This window comes from Bos taurus, chromosome 2 (assembly GCF_002263795.3).
Source record: "Bos taurus isolate L1 Dominette 01449 registration number 42190680 breed Hereford chromosome 2, ARS-UCD2.0, whole genome shotgun sequence".
Lineage (NCBI taxonomy): Eukaryota > Metazoa > Chordata > Mammalia > Artiodactyla > Bovidae > Bos > Bos taurus.
In genome coordinates, this window is record NC_037329.1 from 29,870,105 (window position 1) to 29,891,600 (window position 21,496).

Below are 21,496 nucleotides of genomic sequence, written 5' to 3' on the forward strand. Positions count from 1 at the left end.
AAGGTTATTAAGTCAGAATCAATATATGCATAAAATGTAGGTGGTAGTAAAAACATCAGAAAACTAAGCAAAGAAATAATGTTATTAGAATAATATTTATGGAAATGTTGGGTATTTGATAAATAATCTACTGTCTTATTCTGTTAACAAGTTGAAGGAATGTAGCAGAAATAGGAACAATTAGGTAGATTTAATCTTATCTAAATAATTCTTCAGAACCCTGTCTTTATTCATAGGCTTATCTAATGAGTAAGATGAAAATATAAAAGTTGTATTTATTGAATTTATAAATGAAGCAAGACTGGGAAATACAGACAATATAATAAAAGATTGTATCAAAATATCTGAAAGACTAGTAACAGATTGAACCTCAGATGATTAAGTTTTACATGAATAAGTACTAAGTCCTAACCCTTGAGTCCCAAAAGCCAACTACATACCAGAAAAAGTTGGGGAAGGTATAGCACATACAAAAACAATATGTGGATTTTAAATGACTCAAATATTAAAGTGATTTTGTGCCATGTGAATAAAAATTTTTAAATCTAGTGATTAAGTGAAATATTTAGACTAAACCTAGAATGTTTCATTTGGTCTCTCATGTTAATTTTAAAGGTAAATACACAATAGTATTCTTGTCTGGAAATCCCATGGACAGAGGAGTCTGGCAAGGCTACAGTCTATGGGGTCACAGTCAGACACAACTGAGGTAACTTAGCACTCATGCATACAATAGAGCTATCAAGGGACTTCAATGGACCCTTGAGACTTTTCCAATATCATCTATATGTTGAAATGTGGGAAAATATTCAATATATTTTGGAAAAAGAAAATAAAGAATGGATACTTGCTTTACCAGATATTAAAACAAAACTGGAGTAATTATTAATAGTATAATATTGAAAAAAAAAGGGAATTGACAGATCAATAGAAAGTATACTTCAATTTAGTATAAAAAACTGTAGAATATGTAAGTGTATTAAAAATTGTATATAAACTGAATTTTCAGTGTTTAGTATTAATAATGCTCACGAGTGAATATTACATTAGAGACTACACATGTTTATGTGTATAATGCTAATAAAAATTGTAAATGTACAGTGTAATTAATAGTGACTAGAGTTTTTGTTATTTTTTTCTTATTTTTGTTGTTTTTTACATTGCTCCATCAGTTACGAATTTTTAGACTGGGAAGATACTGGCCAACATTTAAGATTCTGATGCTGACTCTTTGTAACTCAATTGTGGCCCTGAAAGACTTGGTCCTGCTGTTGTTCACCTTTATATTCTTTTCTGCTGTGGTTGGCCTTAACCTGTATGGTTCAAAATATAAAAAATATGTCTGCAGCATAAATGAAGACTGTCAGCTTCCACACTGGCACATGCATGATTTCTTCCATTCCTTCCTGAATGTATTCCGGATTCTCTGTGGAGAGTGGATAGAAACTTTATGGGATTGCTTTAAGGTAGCAGGCCAATTCAGTTGTATTCCTTTTTACATGATGGTGATTTTAATTGGAAAATTATTGGTAAGTAATCCATGCTTTAAAACTTTCCTTGAAAAACTTATGTATTGTAGTCTGGCATTTTCATAATGTAGACTTGTGGAAGCCAGTGGTCTACAACTGTGCTGTCTGATATGGAGGCCTTTAGCCACATGTGGCCATTAGTCAGTTAAAATATGAGCGGTCCACTTTAAGATATGTTAAAAGTGTAAATGGCACCCCACTCCAGTACTCTTGCTTGGAAAATCCCATGGACGGAGGAGCCTGTTAGGCTGCAATCCATGGGGTTGCTAAGAGTCAGACACGACTGAGCGACTTCACCTTCACTTTTCACTTTCATGCATTGGAGAAGGAAATGGCAACCCACTCCATCGTTCTTGCCTAGAGAATCCCAGGGACGCGGGAGCCTGGTGGGCTGCCGTCTATGGGGTCACACAGAGTCGGACACGACTGAAGTGACTTAGCATAGCATAAGTGTAAAATACCCACTGAATTTGAAGTCTTCAGTTCAGTTCAGTTCAGTTGCTCAGTCGTGTCCAACTCTTTGCGACCCCATGAACCACACCACGCCAGGCCTCCCTGTCCATCACCAATTCCCGGGGTTCACTCAAACCCATGTCCATTGTGTCAGTGATGCCATCCAACCATCTCATCCTCTGTTGTCCCCCTCTCCTCCTGCCCTCCCCCCAAAAAGAATGTAAATGATTTCATTTATAATTCTTATATTGAAAGTGCTTCCTAGGTGGCACTAGTGATAAGGAATCCACTTGCCAGTGCAGGAGACACAAGAGATGCAGGTTCAATCCCTGGGTTGGAAAGATCCCCTGGAGAAGGAAATGGCACCCCACTCCAATATTCTTGCCTGGAAAATCCCATGGACAGAGGAATCTGGTGAGCTACGGTCCATGGCGCCATCAGGAGTTGGAAATGACTGAAGTGAAAACATTTTAATTATAATATTTTTATACACTTAGTTGAATAAAATGGATTAGTTAAGCTAATTTCACCTGTTTTTGTTTATACTTTCAATGTGGCTGCTGAAAAATTGCATACATGATGTTCATCATATTTTCATTGGTTATAACCTGCTTCTCAAAGTAGCTTTGGTTTTATGTGGGAGACAGTCATTAATGTAGACTCTCAGACCCCATCCCAGAACTGTGAAAGTGGAATCTACATTTTAACAATATCCCTAAGTGATTTGTGTACACATTAAATTTTAAGAAGCACTTAAATGTAGCACTGGTTGTCAAATTTGACTGCACATTGGAGTTACTTGGAGAACTAATAAAAATAAACTAATGTCTTGGATTCATCCCCAGAGATTCCGATTTTATTGTTATGTGGATATAGCTTAGTCATCAGGATTAAAAAAAAAAAATCCAATTTGATTAAATTGTGCAGCAAATTTTGAAACCCACTGATCTTTGAAACTATCATACATTAACTAAGAGGAAACACTTTCACTCCTAAATTTCCAGTAATTGGAGTGATTACATTAATTGAAGTATCTTATACTTCTTCTAGGGCTTCCCTTGTGGCTCAGCTGATAAAGAATCTGCCTGCAATGCAGGAGACCTGGCTTTGATCTCTGGGTTGGGAAGATCCCCTGAAGAAGGGAAAGCCTCCCACTCCAATATTCTGGCCTGGAGAATTCCATGGACTGTGTAGTCCGTGAGATTGCAAAGAGTCAGACACAACTGAACAACTTTCACTTTCATAATTCTTCTCAGGAAAAAAAAATGGCTTATAAGATATATTTGTTCTTATTGGGAAAAAAAGAGACTCAATAGTTACTTTTTACTCCTAAGTCACAGAGATCAAGCGGATCTCCCAAAAGACGGGAACAAAAAAATCACAGAGTAAAATCCATTGTATCAGTGCATTTCTCATTGCTTTTATTTACCCTGGATCTACTCCTGTCCTAACTACATACTGACACTGTGTTTAATTGTTCATGTACTTGTCTATCTTCCTTATTAAGCTAGAACCTCCATGAAGGAAGGGATCACATGTCCCAGAAAGTGGTTGCATTTTACAGTGTTACACAGTTCTTTCTTTACATCACGGCATTTTCAACTTAATTTTCAGTCTTTTAACACTCATTGCATATGTATATATGCATGATAGGGAGTGTGTATACACATGTCTAAGATATAAGAAATGTTAGATCATAGGCTCTTAAAAATACAATTGTTGTATTATAATTTTTCCTCTCCAAATTCTGACATAGAAATCCTTCGTTAGTTCCATAATTAATTGATTTTTCAACAAATATTTCATACTTTATCATGTACTTAGTGCTTTGCATTGTGCTAGTTATCTACTGAAGAGAAAAAATGGTTCCGACTCATATGAAGCTTATAGTCATGAAATTCTTAATTAACACCCTTTTCTTTTTTCTCACTGTGAACAATACTTAACCAAACAAAGGGAAAACACCTACCACCCTGAAATTATGCTTGTTCTTGCTCTTCGTCCTTTGAGAATGATAGAGATGTTATAAGGTAGTTTCTACAAGGCCCGTGGAGCCCCTGCCCAGATTCTGTGTAAATAAACCTTGATAGCAAAATGGGACACTAGTGGGAGAACAATCAAACTAGTCTGTAGGTGTTGTTTTTCAGTCGCCCAGTCGTGTCAGACTCTTTGCAACCTTACGGATTGCCGCATGCCAGGCCTCCCTGTCCCTCACCATCTCCTGAAGTTTGCCTTGGTTCATGTCCGTTGCATTGGTGATGCCATACTGACATTCAATCATTGGTTTTCAGTTTTCAGTTTTTCAGCCATTGAGATTCTGTCATTGTAGGTTATAGAAAATATATGTTAGTGTTCCAGAGATCTTGCATGTAAGAAATTTCCAATGCTGAGCCAAATGTTAAACCCTCCATTTTATTTTATACACCAAACTATGGTTGCATTTAAGATTATTTTATGACTTTATTATCTGCAAAAGTATTTTTATTTTTCCCCAAGTGAGTCTTATTTGAGCTTTCTATATTCCTAAGAGATAAAAAGATTTCGTTATTGAGATTTAAAGGTAATCCATTAGAATTGAACACAATTTGGTGGGTACTTCATAATATTCTAGGTGTATATGTGCATGAGAAACTCAGCAATTATCAGAGTGTTTGAGAATTCATCTCTTCAGATAGATCCAAAATTCTGTAAGATATTTTAACAAATGAATGTTGCAGATCTCCATATACTTAATTATTTTATGTACACATAAATTGTCAGTGTAAGAATTCCTACTGTATTTTCCCTTTAAAAATAATATGTAAAGCATAAAGTAATTTAAATTTCCAAAAGCTCAAATATTTGAAGAGAAGAGAGAAAACTTCCAGAATGGACAAAATGCCTAAATTATTACTTTAAAAGAATAATCAGTGTATCTCTAATTATCTCAATCTTATAATCTAAAATTATAATTTATACTCTACAAAAAGAAACAAAATTAAAATCTAATTCTCTGGAAATTGGACGTGGCTTGATCTTATTTCTCAGTGATAGTAAAGGTTAAAATACACACTATCTTCAAATTCAAAATAATTTGCATATATTAGGAGTGATCCTTCCATTACTCATCTCTTTCTTATTTGACCAAATTTATTACCACAGAGAATCAACTAACCTACCTAAACCCTGTGCTTGCACATCACAAGGAAATTAGATGTGGACTTCAAAACTAGGGATAGCTCTCTCCCCAGGAGAGTCCTCATGAATTTGCAGTACCCATGAAGATGTCATTCATATCTTTCTGAGTTAGGTTGACGTGAATTCAGCCACCTGGAGTAGCAATTGATTTTCTCACCTTGGGAGACTCTGCCTGGCTTAGTAGAAAAGAAAACAAACTGGAGTAAGACAGACTTAAGTTCAGACTCTGTGACCTTTGATACTTGGCATCTGTAAGCTTTGTGGTTTTCATCTGTAAAGGAGAAACAAATGATATTTCATAGAACATTGTAAACTTCTGGCTATCCAAATTCCTAACACAGCAACTAACCCTCTGTAGATGAGTAAGAATTGAATAGCCTAAAGAGCATCATAGTGTGTATGCTGTTTTCAGATTGCAGGCCAGCTTTTTAAAAATATTTTTTGTTGTTGTTGTTTGAAAGAAAATAAAAAATGAGATGCATTTAGCTTCATTTACTTCCTCATTCAGATACTTTACCTGTTTCTGGCGTTGATCATCTCATTTAGTTCATACAAGCCTGCAACAACTGAAGAATTCTCTGAAGAAGCAAAAAATCTCCAGCGTGCAATGGCAAGAATTAAAAAAGGAATAAATTATCTGCTTTCTAAAATAGTATGCAAAAAACAAAATGTTCTAGAGGAAACAATGGACAATATAAGTGACGTCTATGTTAAAGAGAATATTTCTGACCATACTCTCTCTGAATTGAGCAACACCCAAGATTTCCTCAAGGATAAGGAAAAAAGCAGCGGCACAGAGAAAAACACAATGACCGAAAATGAGAGTCAGTCACTAATCCCCAGTCCCAGTGTCTCAGAAACTGTACCCATTGCTTCAGAAGAATCTGATATAGAAAATCCAGACAATAAGGAGATTCAGAGCAAGTCAGGTGATGGAAGCAGCAAAGAGGTAAGTTGTTTTAACATTATGGTTTCGTACTGTTGATTGATGGCACTATTGACAAGGAAGTGAAGCAATGCTGAAGTTCCAAAGTTAGGTTATTATCCATTCAGTCCTAGCTGTAGCACTTCTTCTCCTGATCCAGTTTCTTAAACTTCCTAAGTTTCTTCATCTGTGAATGAGGATAAAATTGTATCTATTTCTCAGAAGAGATAGAAGGATTAAGAAAAATAGTTCAATAGTGCATAGAATAATGTCTAAAATATGGAAGCACTTAGCAAACACTAGATAACATAATTGTAATATCTTCAGTTAATGGGGTGATAAAAAGCATATTGAAGAAACCTAGATTTTTATAATTAATGCATACTACTGGAGAAGTCACTAAACTGTCCTAGGCTTTATCATCTTTAAAATATAAGATGGGACTAGAAGAGTGCTAAGATACAGATATTTTCCTACTTGCTAATATTTTAAGATTCTTGTCAGTTTATTTCTGCAACATACATTATAACATGGGAGAAGGCAATAGCACCCCACTCCAGTACTCTTGCCTGGAAAATCCCATGGATGGAGGAGCCTGGTGGGCTGCAGTCCATGGGGTCGCTAAGAGTCGGACACGACTGAGTGACTTCACTTTCACTTTTCACTTTCATGCATTGGAGAAGGAATGGCAACCCACTCCAGTGTTCTTGCCTGGAGAATCCCAGGGACACGGCAGCTTGGTGGGCTTCCGTCTATGGGGTCGCATAGAGTCGGACACAACTGAAGTGACTTAGCAGCAGCAGCAGTTGAGTTGGACTTAAAGACCAAAGGGTAAAAGAAACATCAGTTGTAAATGTAAACAATTTGTTGTTGTTGTTTAGACACTAAGTCGTGTCAAACTCCTTTGTGGCCTCATGGATTGTAACACACCAGTCTCCTCTGTCTGTGGGATTTTCCAGGCAAGAATCCTGGAGTGGGTTGCCATTTCCTTCTCCAGGGGATCTTCCTGACTCAGGGACTGAACCCACATCTTCTGCATTGTAGGCAGATTCTTTACTGCCTACAATGAGCCACCAGGAAACCCAAAGGAAAAAAAAAAAGGATCACCTTTAAAGAAGGGCAGATACTGCCTTTCACTTAGCTTTAAAAATGTATACCTTAGTGAATCCAGTCTTACTGTCTTCATTTGCAAGTAGCACAGTGTCTTAGTAGGAGGTGCCATTTAATCTACAGGGATCACGTGCAGTGTAAGCCACTTCCATTGAACTTCACTAAAGAATTGTTTTATTTCATTCACTGGCATGGGGCAGGGAAGATAATGTCTTTTTCCAGATCCTCAAAGTCTCTGGCACCATCTTATCTCCCAGACCTCTTCCACCTTATCAGCTGCTCTCTGTAATAGCTTATCAAATTGCCCTTCTAACAGGAATTAAGTTTCAATTATCTAGAGCCCTTCTAGTTTCTGGTAAAGGCATCTTTGTTTCAGAGAAACATTTTCACTCCTTATCATACCTAATCTTGTCAGGTCCATTTTCCTTCAATTAATAGCATTATTAGGAAATGAAAAACATTCTTCTTTTGCACACTGATTTTATTTAAACTATAACAACATTATAAGGCATGTGCTACCATACATTTCTGGGTAAAATTGCTATTTATCGCAACACATTATATGTTGCGATAAACTTCTTGTCAATCTGAAAAACTTCTTGTCAGTCTCATTAGAAAGTCTGAGATATGAAATATATAGGAAAGATGGAACTTAATATAACTGTAAATGTTGAAGTTTTAGAAGTTATTACTTAAGATGCATAATTATTTGGTTCTTTTGATTGATTAAGTACTCAAAGAAGATTTTATCATTTATATATTTCATTATATATTTAATTAATCACTTTCCAGATTATGTAGCCCAAGAGTATTTAGGATGTTGATCTAAAAAAGCAAAGAATAAAATATAAAAATTACAAGTGGTATGATCATTCAGAGATTCATGTTCTTGTTTCTTTGGTATTTGAACTTTTATCTTTTAGTACAAATATATAATTATATAAATTTCATAAAAATAACATCAAACTTAAATCAGATTTTGAAACACTTTTTTTCATAATGTAGCCATATATATTGGTCACTAAGTAATCTTTTACTAAAATGGTTTATAATTTTGAATTTTGATTTATTTATAAATTTAAAATAATAAATACAGGATTTTGAGAAAATCATATCAAATAATTTATGTGTGAGGGTTTTAAATACTCTAATGAATCATTTAAATATATAGTGTATGATTTTCAATTATTGTATGCTTGAATATTACATAATATTAATTTATTATCTACTCCCAAATCAATGCATTGCTATACCTTATTTTATCAATAATAAAGAGAATACAAAGGGAAATCAAATAACCTTTTAAAAGGTTTGTTTGTTTAAAAGTAATATCCTGCTGACTATTTTATGTTTTTAATAGAGAAGTATAATGTCTTAAAATTGACAATATATGGCTTAAAGCAAACAAAACTTGCTAATTTTATTTCTTTGACATTTATTGTGCAAAAGACAGAGGTAGAACAAAATATTTGTAGTTTTTTATATATTCTAGCTAGATTTTTCAGAAATTTGGGATAGCCTATACATCTTTTAGAACAGTGTTATTCACTATATATTCATTTTAATGTGAAAATTATTTTATCTTAAATTAATTTTTAAAATATCTTTAAACATTTCAACTCCCAGAGATATGTATACATTTAAAATTTATTTTTAATTTCGTTTTTACTTTTTGTCCATGCCACATGGCACGTGAGATCTTAATTCCCTGACCAGGGATCGAACCCCTGCACCCTGCCTTGAAGCTCAGAGTCTTAACCACCAGGGAAGTCTCTGTATGCATTTTAATATCAATCATGAAATTGGCATAAAGTCTTTTACTTTGACAGTAGTTTTTCTGTACATAATTTTTCTTTTTCCTGAAAATGACATAAACTTTAGCTATAGTGAGTAAATGAAACTTTAATGGCAACTTTCTTGGTGGGACTTACTTTTCAGAAAGTAAAGCAGTCGAGCTCATCTGAATGTAGTACAGTTGATATTGTTCTCTCTGAAGAAGAAATGGTCTACGAATGTGAAAAGCCAAAGCATCTTAGAAATGGTAAGAAAAAATAAGTTATTTTAATCATTATATTAACATTAAGCTAAATTTCTCTTAACCTAAATAATACTATTAAATACACTTTTAATTTTAAAGAGTTTATTAATTTGACTAAGGAATATACACATGCAGATGTGTTTGTGTGTGTGCACATGCACTCATGCTCATATATATCCTAATAGAAACTTATAATAAATGTCAAAGAAAAAGTCAATGTTTGGAATAGAGAAAAGGGGCTGCTTCCTAGGGGGTCTCATGAAGTAGTTAAAAGTTTTAGTTCTGAAATCAGACATACTGAGTTCAGATCCCAGCCCACCACTTGCTAGCTTTTACTTACCCTCCTCTGACTCATTTCCTAATACGTAAAATGAGGATAAGAATAAGACTTACTTCATGGGATTAATAGAAAGATTAAATTAGTGTGTGTGTGTGTGTGTGTGTGTGTGCTTATACCTCATAGAATGGGGTCAATATTTAAAATACTCATAGGAAAACAAATGTATAAGTCATTTATTGAATATTAAGCTCCATGAATATTAAGAAATATATAGGGCTTCGGTCAGTTGACTAAGTTATTAAACATGTAACATGCACCTCTATAACTTATAATTTAATTTAGTTTCCTAAAGGGGCTTCCCAGGTGGTGCTAGTGGTAACTAATCCACCTGCCAGTGCAGGAGACACAAGAGATATGGGTTCAGTCCCTGAGTGGGGAAGATCCCCTAGAGTAGGAAATGGCAAACTGCTCTAGTATCCTTGCCTGGAAAATTCCATGGGCAGAGGAGCCTGTTGGGCTACAGTCCATGGGGCTGCAAAGAGTCGGAGATGACTGAGCCACTGTGCATTAGTCTGTATTAGGTGTATTAGTGTATTAGTCTATCAAGACTGACACATAACCATAGGTTCTAAATATTTAAAATCACTGAAATCGTCAAAATGGCAATTCCTAAATGTTCAAATTCCTATACTCAGAAATAAGACTCTGCTCTCAGTAGCCTGAGTTCTAGGACTTGTATGATACAAGACCAGGGAGAAAACATTTCCTGTATTTTTCTGACCAAGAATGTATAAATTGGTTCTAGGGAAAATGTTAAAATGTATTGATTTTAAACTCCACCCACTCCATGCTTCATTCTCTTATCAGTTAATCACACCCTTTTCAAGCCTCAGGTTTTCCTTATGCTAACTCTCTTGACCAGAAGATAGAATTACACCTGTACCCTACCCATAAAATACTCCATAATCCAAGCTTAGCTCCTTAAATAGTCTTATTCAAAATTTCTATCCCATGCCACTGAAGAATTGGGATAAATTTAATTTACTTAATTGATATTATACCTCTTATGTCATGAATATTTGTATATTTAAATGAAAATGCTTGTTATGCCATGTGAATCTTCAAAGAATGAATTTTCAGGCATTATGCCAAAAAAATCTAATAGTCAGAAGATGGTGTGTGTGGGTGTGTTTGTTTTGTAGGAGTAGGGGTAGCTTCTATTCTCAGTTCTGTCTAATAGGGTAAGAGGGTGTTCTAAGTCATCTGCACCTTTCACAGTTTCTTTTTTCTGGCTATGGTCCCCAGGTGGTGCAGTGGTAAAGAATCCCCCTGCTAATGCAGGAGACTCAAGACATATGGGTTTCAACTCTTGGTTGGGAAGATCTCCTGGAACAGGAAATGGCAAACCACTCCAATATTCTTGCCTGGGAAATTCCAGGTCAGAGGAGCCTGGTATGGGCTACTGTCCATGGGATTACAAAGAATTGGACACGATTAACATACACTTACTTACTTGTTCAGTCGCTGATTTGTGCCTGTGGGTCACTTTGTGACCCCATGGACTTCAGCATAACAGGTTTCCCTGTCCTTCACTATCTTCTAGAGTTTGTTCAAATTCATGTCCATTGAGTTGGTAATGCCATCCTCTGTCACCCCCTTCTCCTGCCCTCAGTCTTTCCCAGCATCAAGGTTTTTTTCCTTTCTTCCTTACTATTATGGAACTCACAAGTTTTTCTTTTTTTTCCTTAGCAATTGCAGTGGTCACTACAGTAGGGGTATAAATCTAATGTTTATAAGTCAGAGAACATCTATATTAGATACTGTAAATAAATGATTGTTAAAACATTTGAAATGTTTAACTTTTCAATGATTTCTAGATTTTTGTTCTTAATAGTTTCATTCTTGACAGTTTATGAACGAAGATCTTCATCTGCTCAAATCGGTAGAGGCCCCCAAAAAGGAAAAATCTGGAAGAACATAAGGAAAACTTGCTGCAAAATAGTAGAAAACAATTGCTTTAAGTGTTTTATTGGCCTTGTCACTCTGCTTAGCACAGGTGCTCTGGTAAGTGAGCGTATGTGATATTTTTATAGGAAAAATGCATCATTTGTCTATTAATTCATAAGATCACCAAGCCAAATTATTTTTCCCCAGAATACTTATTATAGTACCAAATTTTATATTCTATGATTTTAGTTTTGGAATATATACATTGCAATTTCTTAGAAGGTCCGTATATGCCTCATTCAGTATTAAATAAATAATTTCAAAATATGTGAATGATAGCAGGAAAAAGAATGTTAATAAATACCATATTATTTTAATAAAGTTTAATAATGTGCACCTATTGTGCTAGTACTTTGGTACTTGTTCCATAAGAAAAGAGAAATACTGTATATATTTTTAAGAACCTTTTAACTACAAATATATTTACTCATTGACACAACTATCTTAATTCTGGAAAATTATCTTAGAATCTTCACACGTGTTAAGTGCATTTACAAGGCTGTGCACTGAAGAACTTTTTGTAATACCAAAAAATTGAAATGCAAAAAGAATACATATTAGGTGACTGTTTAAATACACTATGGTATAGTCATCCAGTGGGATACTATGCAGTTAGCTAGAAAATGCAAGACCTGTCTGCATGTTGATATTGCAATTCCCCAAGATATGGCAACAAGTGAAAAAAAAGAATAAAGTATACAGCATGCTGCATTCTATGTAGGAAAGGAAGAAAAATAGAATGTATATTGATATTTGCTTGCGTCTGATTAAAGAAGATCAGAGACTGATACACAAGAAATAGTTAATTGTGAGATACACGAAACAGAGAAGATGGTGAGATGGTTGGGAACCAGACTTTGTACTGCATATATTTTTAAAGTAAACTTTGTATTGACATTTAGCACACATACCGGAAAGCATATAGATCGTACGTGTACAGCATAAAGGATTTTCACCAAGTGAATATACCCACGTAACCATCACTTGCCTTGTGAAGGAGAACACTACCAGGGCTCCAGAATCACACTCTGACCTCTCACGGTTACTTCCCCGTTCCGCATGGGTAGCCAGCATGTGGGCTTCAACTGCCATATATTGGTGTTGCCTACTTTTAAAAAGATTGATTTATTTATTTAATTTATGGCTGCACTGGCTCTTTGCTGCTGCACAAAGGCTTTTCCAGTTGCTGTGAGTGAAGTCTACTCTTTGCTGAGGTGCCCGGGCTCCGCACTGTGGTAGCTTCTCTTGCTGTGGAGCCTGGGCTCTAGAGCTCAGGCTCAGTAGTTGTGGCACATGGGCTTAACTTTCCTGTGGCATGTGGGATCTTCCTGGACCAGGGATCAAACTTGTGTCCCCTGTATTGGTAGGCAGATTCTTTACCACTGAGCCACCTGCAAAGTCCTGAGATTGCCTATTCTTTCAATGTTTTAATTGAAATAGAAGCGTCTGCATATCTTTTTATATTAGTTTGCATTATGTACCTTTTCAGTAGGTAAATCCATTTAATAAATAGTACTTTAGAATAACTTTGGATGATATTTATAATCTGTTTTAAAGGATACTTTAGTCCATAATTGGTTCAATTGAGCCAGTTAATTCTGTTATTTTATATATACTTTTATTTAGCAATAGGTTTTCAAGAATCACACCTTTGTTTACATATGATTATTTTCATTCATGTTTAATCTTTGACCTCCATTGCACTTTGCAACAAGTCTGCCTGAGGTTATTGATACTTTACTGCCTTTTTTTCAATGCTAAAAAATTACTATGAAATTAATTTGAATGACATTATCAGACTTTGCTTCCTCCACAGTAAAACTGAGGTTGATCTATTAAAACTGAGAATGTTGGGAAAACATTATAGTCTTATTTCATATTCATTTATTTCCACTGGTTTATCTGACACGCTTTGTGACTTTTCTTGTAATAGCTGTATGGATTTCTGAAAACACAGGTTTAGGGGTTTTCTTTGTTTGCTTATCTCTACTCCTTTATTCAAGACTTCCCTAGTGGCTCAGACGGTAAAGCACCTGACTACAATACGGGAGACTCGGGTTCAGTCCTTGGGTTGGGAAGATCTCCTGGAGAAGGAAATGGCAACCCACTCCAGTATTCTTGCCTAGAAAATCCCATGGACAAAGGAACCTGGTAGGCTACAGTCCATGGGATCGCAAAGAGTCAGACACAACTGAGCGACTTCACTTTCACTTTCACTCCTTTATTCACAATAGCATAAGATGGCTATAAGAGATAAGAACCAGGTCAGATATGACTAAAGATTCCATCTAAGTTTGAATAACTGATTTGAGAGAGACTTTTCAGTTCACTGTTTAGAACAATTATGAGGTCAAGTTCAGACTCTATAAGTAGAGGTTCTGGAATCAATTAATGATGTCTGCTACAGGCATGGATCAGAAAATGGATATGGATTGTGTGAATAAACTCACATCAAGTGTAGAAGCCCTTGAGACTGCAGTCTATGACAGTGGTCACCATCTGGAGATGGGATCTCATTCCCCACTTTGCCAGAAGAGATTTTAGAAATTACGTGTACACTGATCTTTAAATATTTTATCCACAGGCTTTTGAAGATATATATATTGATCAGAGAAAGACTATTAAAATCTTATTAGAATATGCTGACATGATCTTCACCTACATCTTTATTCTGGAAATGCTTCTAAAGTGGATGGCATATGGTTTTAAAGCCTATTTCACTAATGGCTGGTACAAACTAGACTTCATGGTTGTTATCGTACGTATTTTAAAGAAAAATTTTAAAGGCTATTTGTTTACTTTTCCTTCTTTACTCTTACTCTGACTTTCTTTTTGATTTATGTGTATCTTTGTTTTACCTTTCTCTATACATTCTCAGTCACCAATATCCCATATTTCTTTATATGTAATGTTTAACATCCGTCTTTTCCATATTAAAATTTTAACAGTTCAGCACTTAATTCCTGGTTTTTTCTAATCATTACCTATAAACCTGCTGCTAAGAGAACAGGCTTATTGAACAATATTTTGAAAATATCATCATTATAAAATATTCAAATTCTGTTGGCTCTACCTTTAAATCATACATTTAAAATTAGACTGCTTAACATAAACTTCAAGCTTCCCATATGGCCCTAGTGGTAAAGAATCCACCTGCTGAATGTAGGAAACTTAAGAGACACGAGTTCGATTCCTGGGTTGAGACTATCCCCTGGAGGAGGCAATGGCTACGCACTCCAGTATTCTTGCCAGGAGAATCCCATGGACAGAGGAGCCTGGCGGGCTACAGTCCATGGAATTGCAAAGAGTTGGATACAACTGAGCATCTGAACACTTGTCCATCATAAACTTCACCAGTAGCACACTGACCCAAGGTACCAGAACATGTGAATCGCACAGTAGTCCCACCACTGCACACGTGTATTCTGTTCTCCACATAACAAGAAAAATAAGCCCCACTAAGCCAAAGTATTTTCTCGATTTTGTTCTCTCCTTACCCTATATGCCTAGAACCATTCATGTCACATAGTAGGTGCTCATTAATTTTTGTTGGATGAACAAATGTCTCCCCATTCTATCAATAATGATCGAAGCTTCTCAGTCAATAAATAATGACTTACAATATCTGACCTTTGTCTTCTAAATTAATTCTTGAAAAAACCTTCTATTTCAATGATACCACACTATACCTGCAACCCACCTTCCTGTTTCTTGGTTATCGTTCTGTTTTATCTGCATTCTTCCATGTGTATATAAATGATATCCTTACTTTGAAGCCCACTTTGAGCCTCTTCAGTACAGGGTAAAAGAGAATAATTTTTTTCATTTATATTACCTTGAAAATATAGAAAAATGAAGGTACAACAAAATTAATCATAACTATACCACCATTTTTATTAATATTGAATCATATTTATGCATGTATGTTTACTTTAAAAAAAATCACCTTAGAATCCTTATTTTTTTGTAATTAGTATTTGAACTTAACAATATTCATTTCCTCCTTGATGCCTCTTCTCTGAAACCCTATTTTGCATATTGTCTTAATTATATATATATATTTGGATTCATATGAAAACATATTCTAAATTCTGTTTTAAAGAATATACTGTGTACTATTACTATATTGCAAATAATCATGAAACTGATTCTTAGTCTAATTTTAAAATAAAAATGATGTAAATATTAATCTTTGACCATAAAGAATCTCAAATACACAATTTTTTAAATCTCAATAACATTTATTATTCATACCAAAAAATACTTTTGAATTTTTTAAAACACTTTTTTAAATAGCTTTAGAATACTTTTAAAAATTTTAATAGGCTTTAACTGTAATTTTCTGTAAGAAATGTTCATTTACAGATTGTTTTGATTAAATTTAAAATTAAATTCTATTCAATTTTTTATTTATATATATCCAGGTGTTCTGTCTTAGTTTAATAGGCAAATCTCGGGAAGAACTAAAACCGCTTGTTTCCATTAAATTCCTTCGGGCACTCAGAGTTCTATCTCAATTTGAAAAAATGAAGGTAAGAGAAAAGTTTCTAATCTAAACTACAGGTTTTTATTTGGGATTAATAAATGTCCATAAACTCATAATCTTTGTTGTCTTCTCATTTGTGTCTTTATTAATACAAAAGCCAAATTTCCAATGCACATTCAGTTTAGTGATAGAAAGATTTCATACAATATTCTAGGGCTATAAACTACACATAGCCTATTAAAACATGGGCTGTGGGTGAAGGAAATGGGGAGATGTTGATCAAAGGATCCAAAACTTTCACATATACAATGAATAAGGTCTGGGGAATTTAGTATATAGTATCATGACTACAGTTAGTAATACTACATTATATACTTGAAGTGTTCTAAGGGAGTACAACTTAAATGTTTTTCACCATTTATCCCGAAAGGTAACTATGTGAGGTGATAGATGTGTTAATTAGTGTGATTGTGGGAATCATTTCACATTTTATACATATATTTGGACATCATCTTATACACCTTAAACATACACAATTTTTCTAAATTATGCCTAAAGTGAAATACATATACACATATATACTAACAAACACAAATTAGATAATAAATGTAACTAAAATAACATTTTTTATTTTAGTTTAGACCACCTGACCTGCCTCTAGAGAAACCAGTATGCGGTCAGGAAGCAACAGTTAGAACTGGACATGGAACAACAGACTGGTTCCAAATAAGAAAAGGAGTATGTAAATGCTGTATATTGTCACCCTGCTTATTTAACTTATATGCAGAGTACATCATGAGAAATGCTGGCCTAGATGAAGCACAAGCTGGAATCAAGATTGCCAGGAGAAATATCGATAACCTCAGATATGCAAATGACACCACCCTTAGGCAGAAAGTGAAGACGAACTAAAGAGCCTCTTGATGAAAGTGAAAGAGGAGAGTGAAAAGGTTGGCTTAAAACTCAACATTCAGAAAACTAAGATCATGGCATCCGGTCCTAACACTTCATGGCAAATAGATGGGGAAACAGTGGAAACAGTAACAGACTTTATTTTTTAGGGCTCCAGAATCACTGCAGATGGTGATTATAGCCATGAAATTAAAAGATGCTTACTCCTTGGAAGGAAAGTTATGACCACCTAGATAGCATATTCAAAAGCAGAGACTTTACTTTGCCAACAACAGTCCGTCTAGTCAAGGCTATGGTTTTTCCGGTAGTCATGTATGGATGTGAGAGTTGGACTATAAAGAAAGCTGAGCACCGAAGAATTGATGCTTTTGAACTGTGGTGTTGGAGAAGACTCTCGAGAGTCCCTTGGACTGCAAGGAGATCAAACCACTCAATCCTAAAGGAAATCAGTCCTGAATATTCATTGGAAGAACTGATGCTGAAGCTGAAACTCCAATACTTTGGCCACCAGACACGAAGAGCTGACTTGTTTGAAAAGACCCTGATGCTGAGAAAGATTGAAGGCAAGAGGATGAGGGGACAACAGAGGATGAGACGGCTGGATGGCATCACCAACTCAATGGACATGAGTTTGAGTGAACTCCAGGAGTTGGTCATGGACAGGGACGCCTGGCATGCTGCAGTCCATGGGGTCGCAAAGAGTGGGACACGACTGAGTGACTGAACTGAACTGAAAGTGAAATACATATACGTATATATACTAACACACACAAATCAGATAATAAATGTAACTAAAATAACATTTTTAATTTTAAAAACATTCCGACATACTGTGGATTTTTTTCCTGATCAATTTAGATACACAGAGAGGAAAAGAGAGTTTCAAAGTCAGCAAATTGTCTTCCCTCAATTTATAGAAACACAAGCAATTTTAGGAAATGATTTGCTAGGGAAAGCGCCTCTGTCAGAAATCAAGTCCTGTACGATTTGATGCCATACATTAATTAGAATGGCAATGAAATAGTAGCCATGGATAATTTGAGATCAGATAATTATGTTTAGGTCAATGTCAGATCCAGATCTTAATCTTCATCTCATCCTCTGGAAGTTCTGTAGTTGAATTAATTCTGAAGATATATCAGAAGGTACATGATTACAAAATTAAAGTTTTATGTATTTAATAAGCTTCAGGTCTTCTTATTCTTTAAATATTTGTTTCAACCATATCTCTTTCTTTTATTCTTAACATTTGTGTATACTTTCTAATAGACATAGACTTGTTTTCATCAGAGGCATCAGCGGATCTTTCAAAATATCTAGTGTCAGCAAAGGATCTGTGACTTAGTTTTAGAAATGAAACTAAATGTAATTAGAAGTACAATTAAATGTAAAAATATTAATTCAAGGACAGAAATCTAAGGAATATAAGCAAGAAACTACAGACAAATGGCTACATTTTCAGTAATGGCTGATAGAAGGAAAGATTAGAATGATAGGAAAGAGAATGGTGCCTCAGGGTGGGGGGAAAAGAGAGAAGGAAGAGAGGCTGTGGAAAGGGAGTCAAGTGTAAATGATAAAGGAAAAATACAGAGAAGGCAAAGACGGAGAATACTGCATTGAGTATAGCTGCTGGTTTACATTTTCATAAGAGCTTTAGTGGAATGATAGGAATAAAATTCTGAATAAAGAATAAAGGAACCTGAGAAAATGGAGATTGCTGCTTATTTAAGTTTAGGCAGTAGATTCATTTCCTAGACTTCCTACTCTGAAGTGGTTCTCCAGAGACACTGGTTCAGAGAGGTCAGTGATTTTTGAGAAGCACAGTGCCCGCTCAGTGTTTCTTTAAATAGTCACTTGCCTTGGCTTCACTGATCTAGAGTCTTCTGGTCTTCCGCTTAATTTCCCTCCACTGTGTAGGTTAATCATCCCTGAAGTTAGAATCCCCAAGACTTAGGCCTAGGTTCTTTTCACTCTCATTTTATGTGCTTTCTAAATAATCTCATACATTTATACGGGTTCACTTGTTTTGCTTATTTCTGGTACAATATAGGAGATGGATAAACATGTTAAATCAGTGAAATAATTATTTATTTGAGTATTTATACTAATCAGCTCCATTGTATTTTAATAATTTTAGTGCAAAATTTTTGAGAATATATGAATTTTTAATATATATTTTAAATATAAATTGTTATTTAGGTTATTCAAATACCAGCAAGTGACCTATTACATCTTCAAAGATGGCCTTTTTGTTGTTGTTATTTCAATATGACATTACATTAATAAATATTCCCAATTTGATTAAAATACTTTCACATTTCTTACTGAAAGTTTATATGTTTGTCTTTTATATGCCAGGTGGTAGTGAGAGCTTTGATTAAAACAACTTTACCCACATTGAATGTGTTTCTGGTCTGCCTTATGATCTGGCTGGCTTTTGGCATCATAGGAGTACACTTATTTGCTGGCAAATTCTATGAGTGCATTGACCCAACAAGTGGAGAAAGGTTTCCTCTATCTGAAGTCATGAACAGAAGTCAATGTGAAAGCCTTGTATTTAATGAATCCATGCCATGGGAGAATGCAAAACTAAATTTTGATAATGTTGGAATCAGTTTTTTTTCACTGCTTCAAGTAGTAAGTACCTGTTTGAATTTTTGAAATATGTTTATTCAAATTGTAGGTGAACATAAAGGACAAAATGTGGATGCTTAATAAAGTTAGTTTTAAATTATCTTAGCAATTGTTAGTAGATACAGGTTATGGGACATAGTATACTAAGCTCATTTAGAAAGACAAAAGTGAAATATAGTCCTTGCTCTGTTGGAAAAAGGAAGTGGAGATAAAGATAGAAGTAGGTGAACAGAAGAAATGACAAATATTGACCAAACCTATTACCTCCACCACTGATCAGACAATATGTACACAATTTCAGATCCGGCTCAGGTTACTGCTGTTGTGTTTCTAACTCAGTGATTTGAGGAATGACTCTTCAGTCCCCCAACATCTAGCATCCTTCCTGTCTTACCTCCCTCATAGAAAAGCACACATGTAGCAATTACCTTAGGCGGAGAAGGCAATGGCACCCCACTCCAGTACTCTTGCCTGGAAAATCCCATGGACAGAGGAGCCTGGTAGGCTACAGTCCATGGGGTCTCGAAGAGTTGGACACAACTGAGCGACTTCACTTTCACTTTTCACTTTCATGCATTGGAGAAGGAAATGGCAACCCACTCCAGTGTTCTTGCCTGGAGAATCCCAGGGACAGGGGAGCCTGGTGGGCTGCCGTCTATGGGGTCACACAGAGTTGGATACGACTGAAGTGACTTAGCAGCAGCAGCAGCATGACACTTAGGCAGCATGTAATTATTTACCATTTATCCATCTATCTAACCAGCTCTGTCTTTTTATTTATACTGTTTTAAAATATTTTAAGTTACTACAAATAAACTTCATAGCTTTAAATAGTTTTTAATAGACAATATAAATGTAATAATGAAAGTGGTAAAGATCTCAGTTACACAGTATTTTGAAGTGTGATTAACCTTACTAATCAAATGTTTTATTGTATTAATAACATTGACTTTTAATTTTTATTTGCCTCGAAGCATAAGATTTCCATAAGAATTAAATACATGCCATTTTTACAGGCAACATTTAATGGATGGATCACTATTATGAATTCAGCAGTTGATTCTACTGATGTAAGTACAGTACAATCCTAGAACCATCCTTAAGGTTGGCTAAAGTCATTTTTGCAATTCAAGGACAGGACACAAGCAATAATTGAGTAATTAACATGATAATAGCAAATGCTTGTGCTAGACAGAAAGTTCATTCAGATTGACTATTTCATGAACAATGAACTCCTTCCAGAATTATATACAATGGTTGAGGCCCAGTAGGCACATTTGAAGATTATCATAACAATGATTAAACCAATGCAGTAAACTTTAAAATTCAAATAAAAGCAGTGATAACTCTTCACCAAAGAACAAAGAGGAAATACTGCCTCACTGTTGGATTTTCTTGTCCTAAAATGTTTTCTAAATCTTACGTTTTAAAAAGTCAGTGTCAATATTTTGCTATTTTCTCACTTTTTCACGTATTTTTTTTTTCAGAGCAGTTTTAGATCTACAACATTGGGAGGGAGTTACAGAGATTTCCCATATACCCTTACCCTCACAAATGCATAGCCTCCTCACTATTGATATCACTCACCACAATGCTATATTTTTTACCAAAGATAAACCTACACTAACACACCATGATCCCCCAAATTCACTCAGTGTTGCGCATTCTATGGGTTTGGACAAATGTGTAATAACATATACCCTTAGTTATAAGGGTATCACATAGAATATTTTCACTGACCTAAAAATCCTCTGTGCTCTGCCTTATTTTGCTTATTTTTTTTTTTAATTTTTAGGTAGATATGCAACCTAATTTTGAAAACAACATCTATATGTATTGTTACTTTATTGACTTTATTATCATTGGATTATTTCTTCCTCTGAGTATGTTGATTGGTGATATTGTTGCCAATTTCCACAAGCATAAAATAAAGATAAGTATAAAT

The 21,496-nt window shown here is 34.9% G+C and overlaps 1 protein-coding gene across 1 annotated transcript in view; it reads left to right on the forward strand.

The window, feature by feature from the left end:
- SCN7A (sodium voltage-gated channel alpha subunit 7) overlaps positions 1 to 21,496 on the forward strand; it is an 81,154-nt gene that overhangs the window by 51,371 nt on the left and 8,287 nt on the right. The window contains exons 14-22 of the mRNA XM_010802033.4: positions 1,173 to 1,529; positions 5,668 to 6,108; positions 9,133 to 9,235; positions 11,422 to 11,576; positions 14,104 to 14,277; positions 15,944 to 16,051; positions 19,276 to 19,554; positions 20,568 to 20,621; positions 21,347 to 21,484. Coding sequence (XP_010800335.2) covers positions 1,173 to 1,529; positions 5,668 to 6,108; positions 9,133 to 9,235; positions 11,422 to 11,576; positions 14,104 to 14,277; positions 15,944 to 16,051; positions 19,276 to 19,554; positions 20,568 to 20,621; positions 21,347 to 21,484 — 1,809 coding nt within the window. The remainder of the gene's footprint in view (positions 1 to 1,172; positions 1,530 to 5,667; positions 6,109 to 9,132; positions 9,236 to 11,421; positions 11,577 to 14,103; positions 14,278 to 15,943; positions 16,052 to 19,275; positions 19,555 to 20,567; positions 20,622 to 21,346; positions 21,485 to 21,496) is intronic.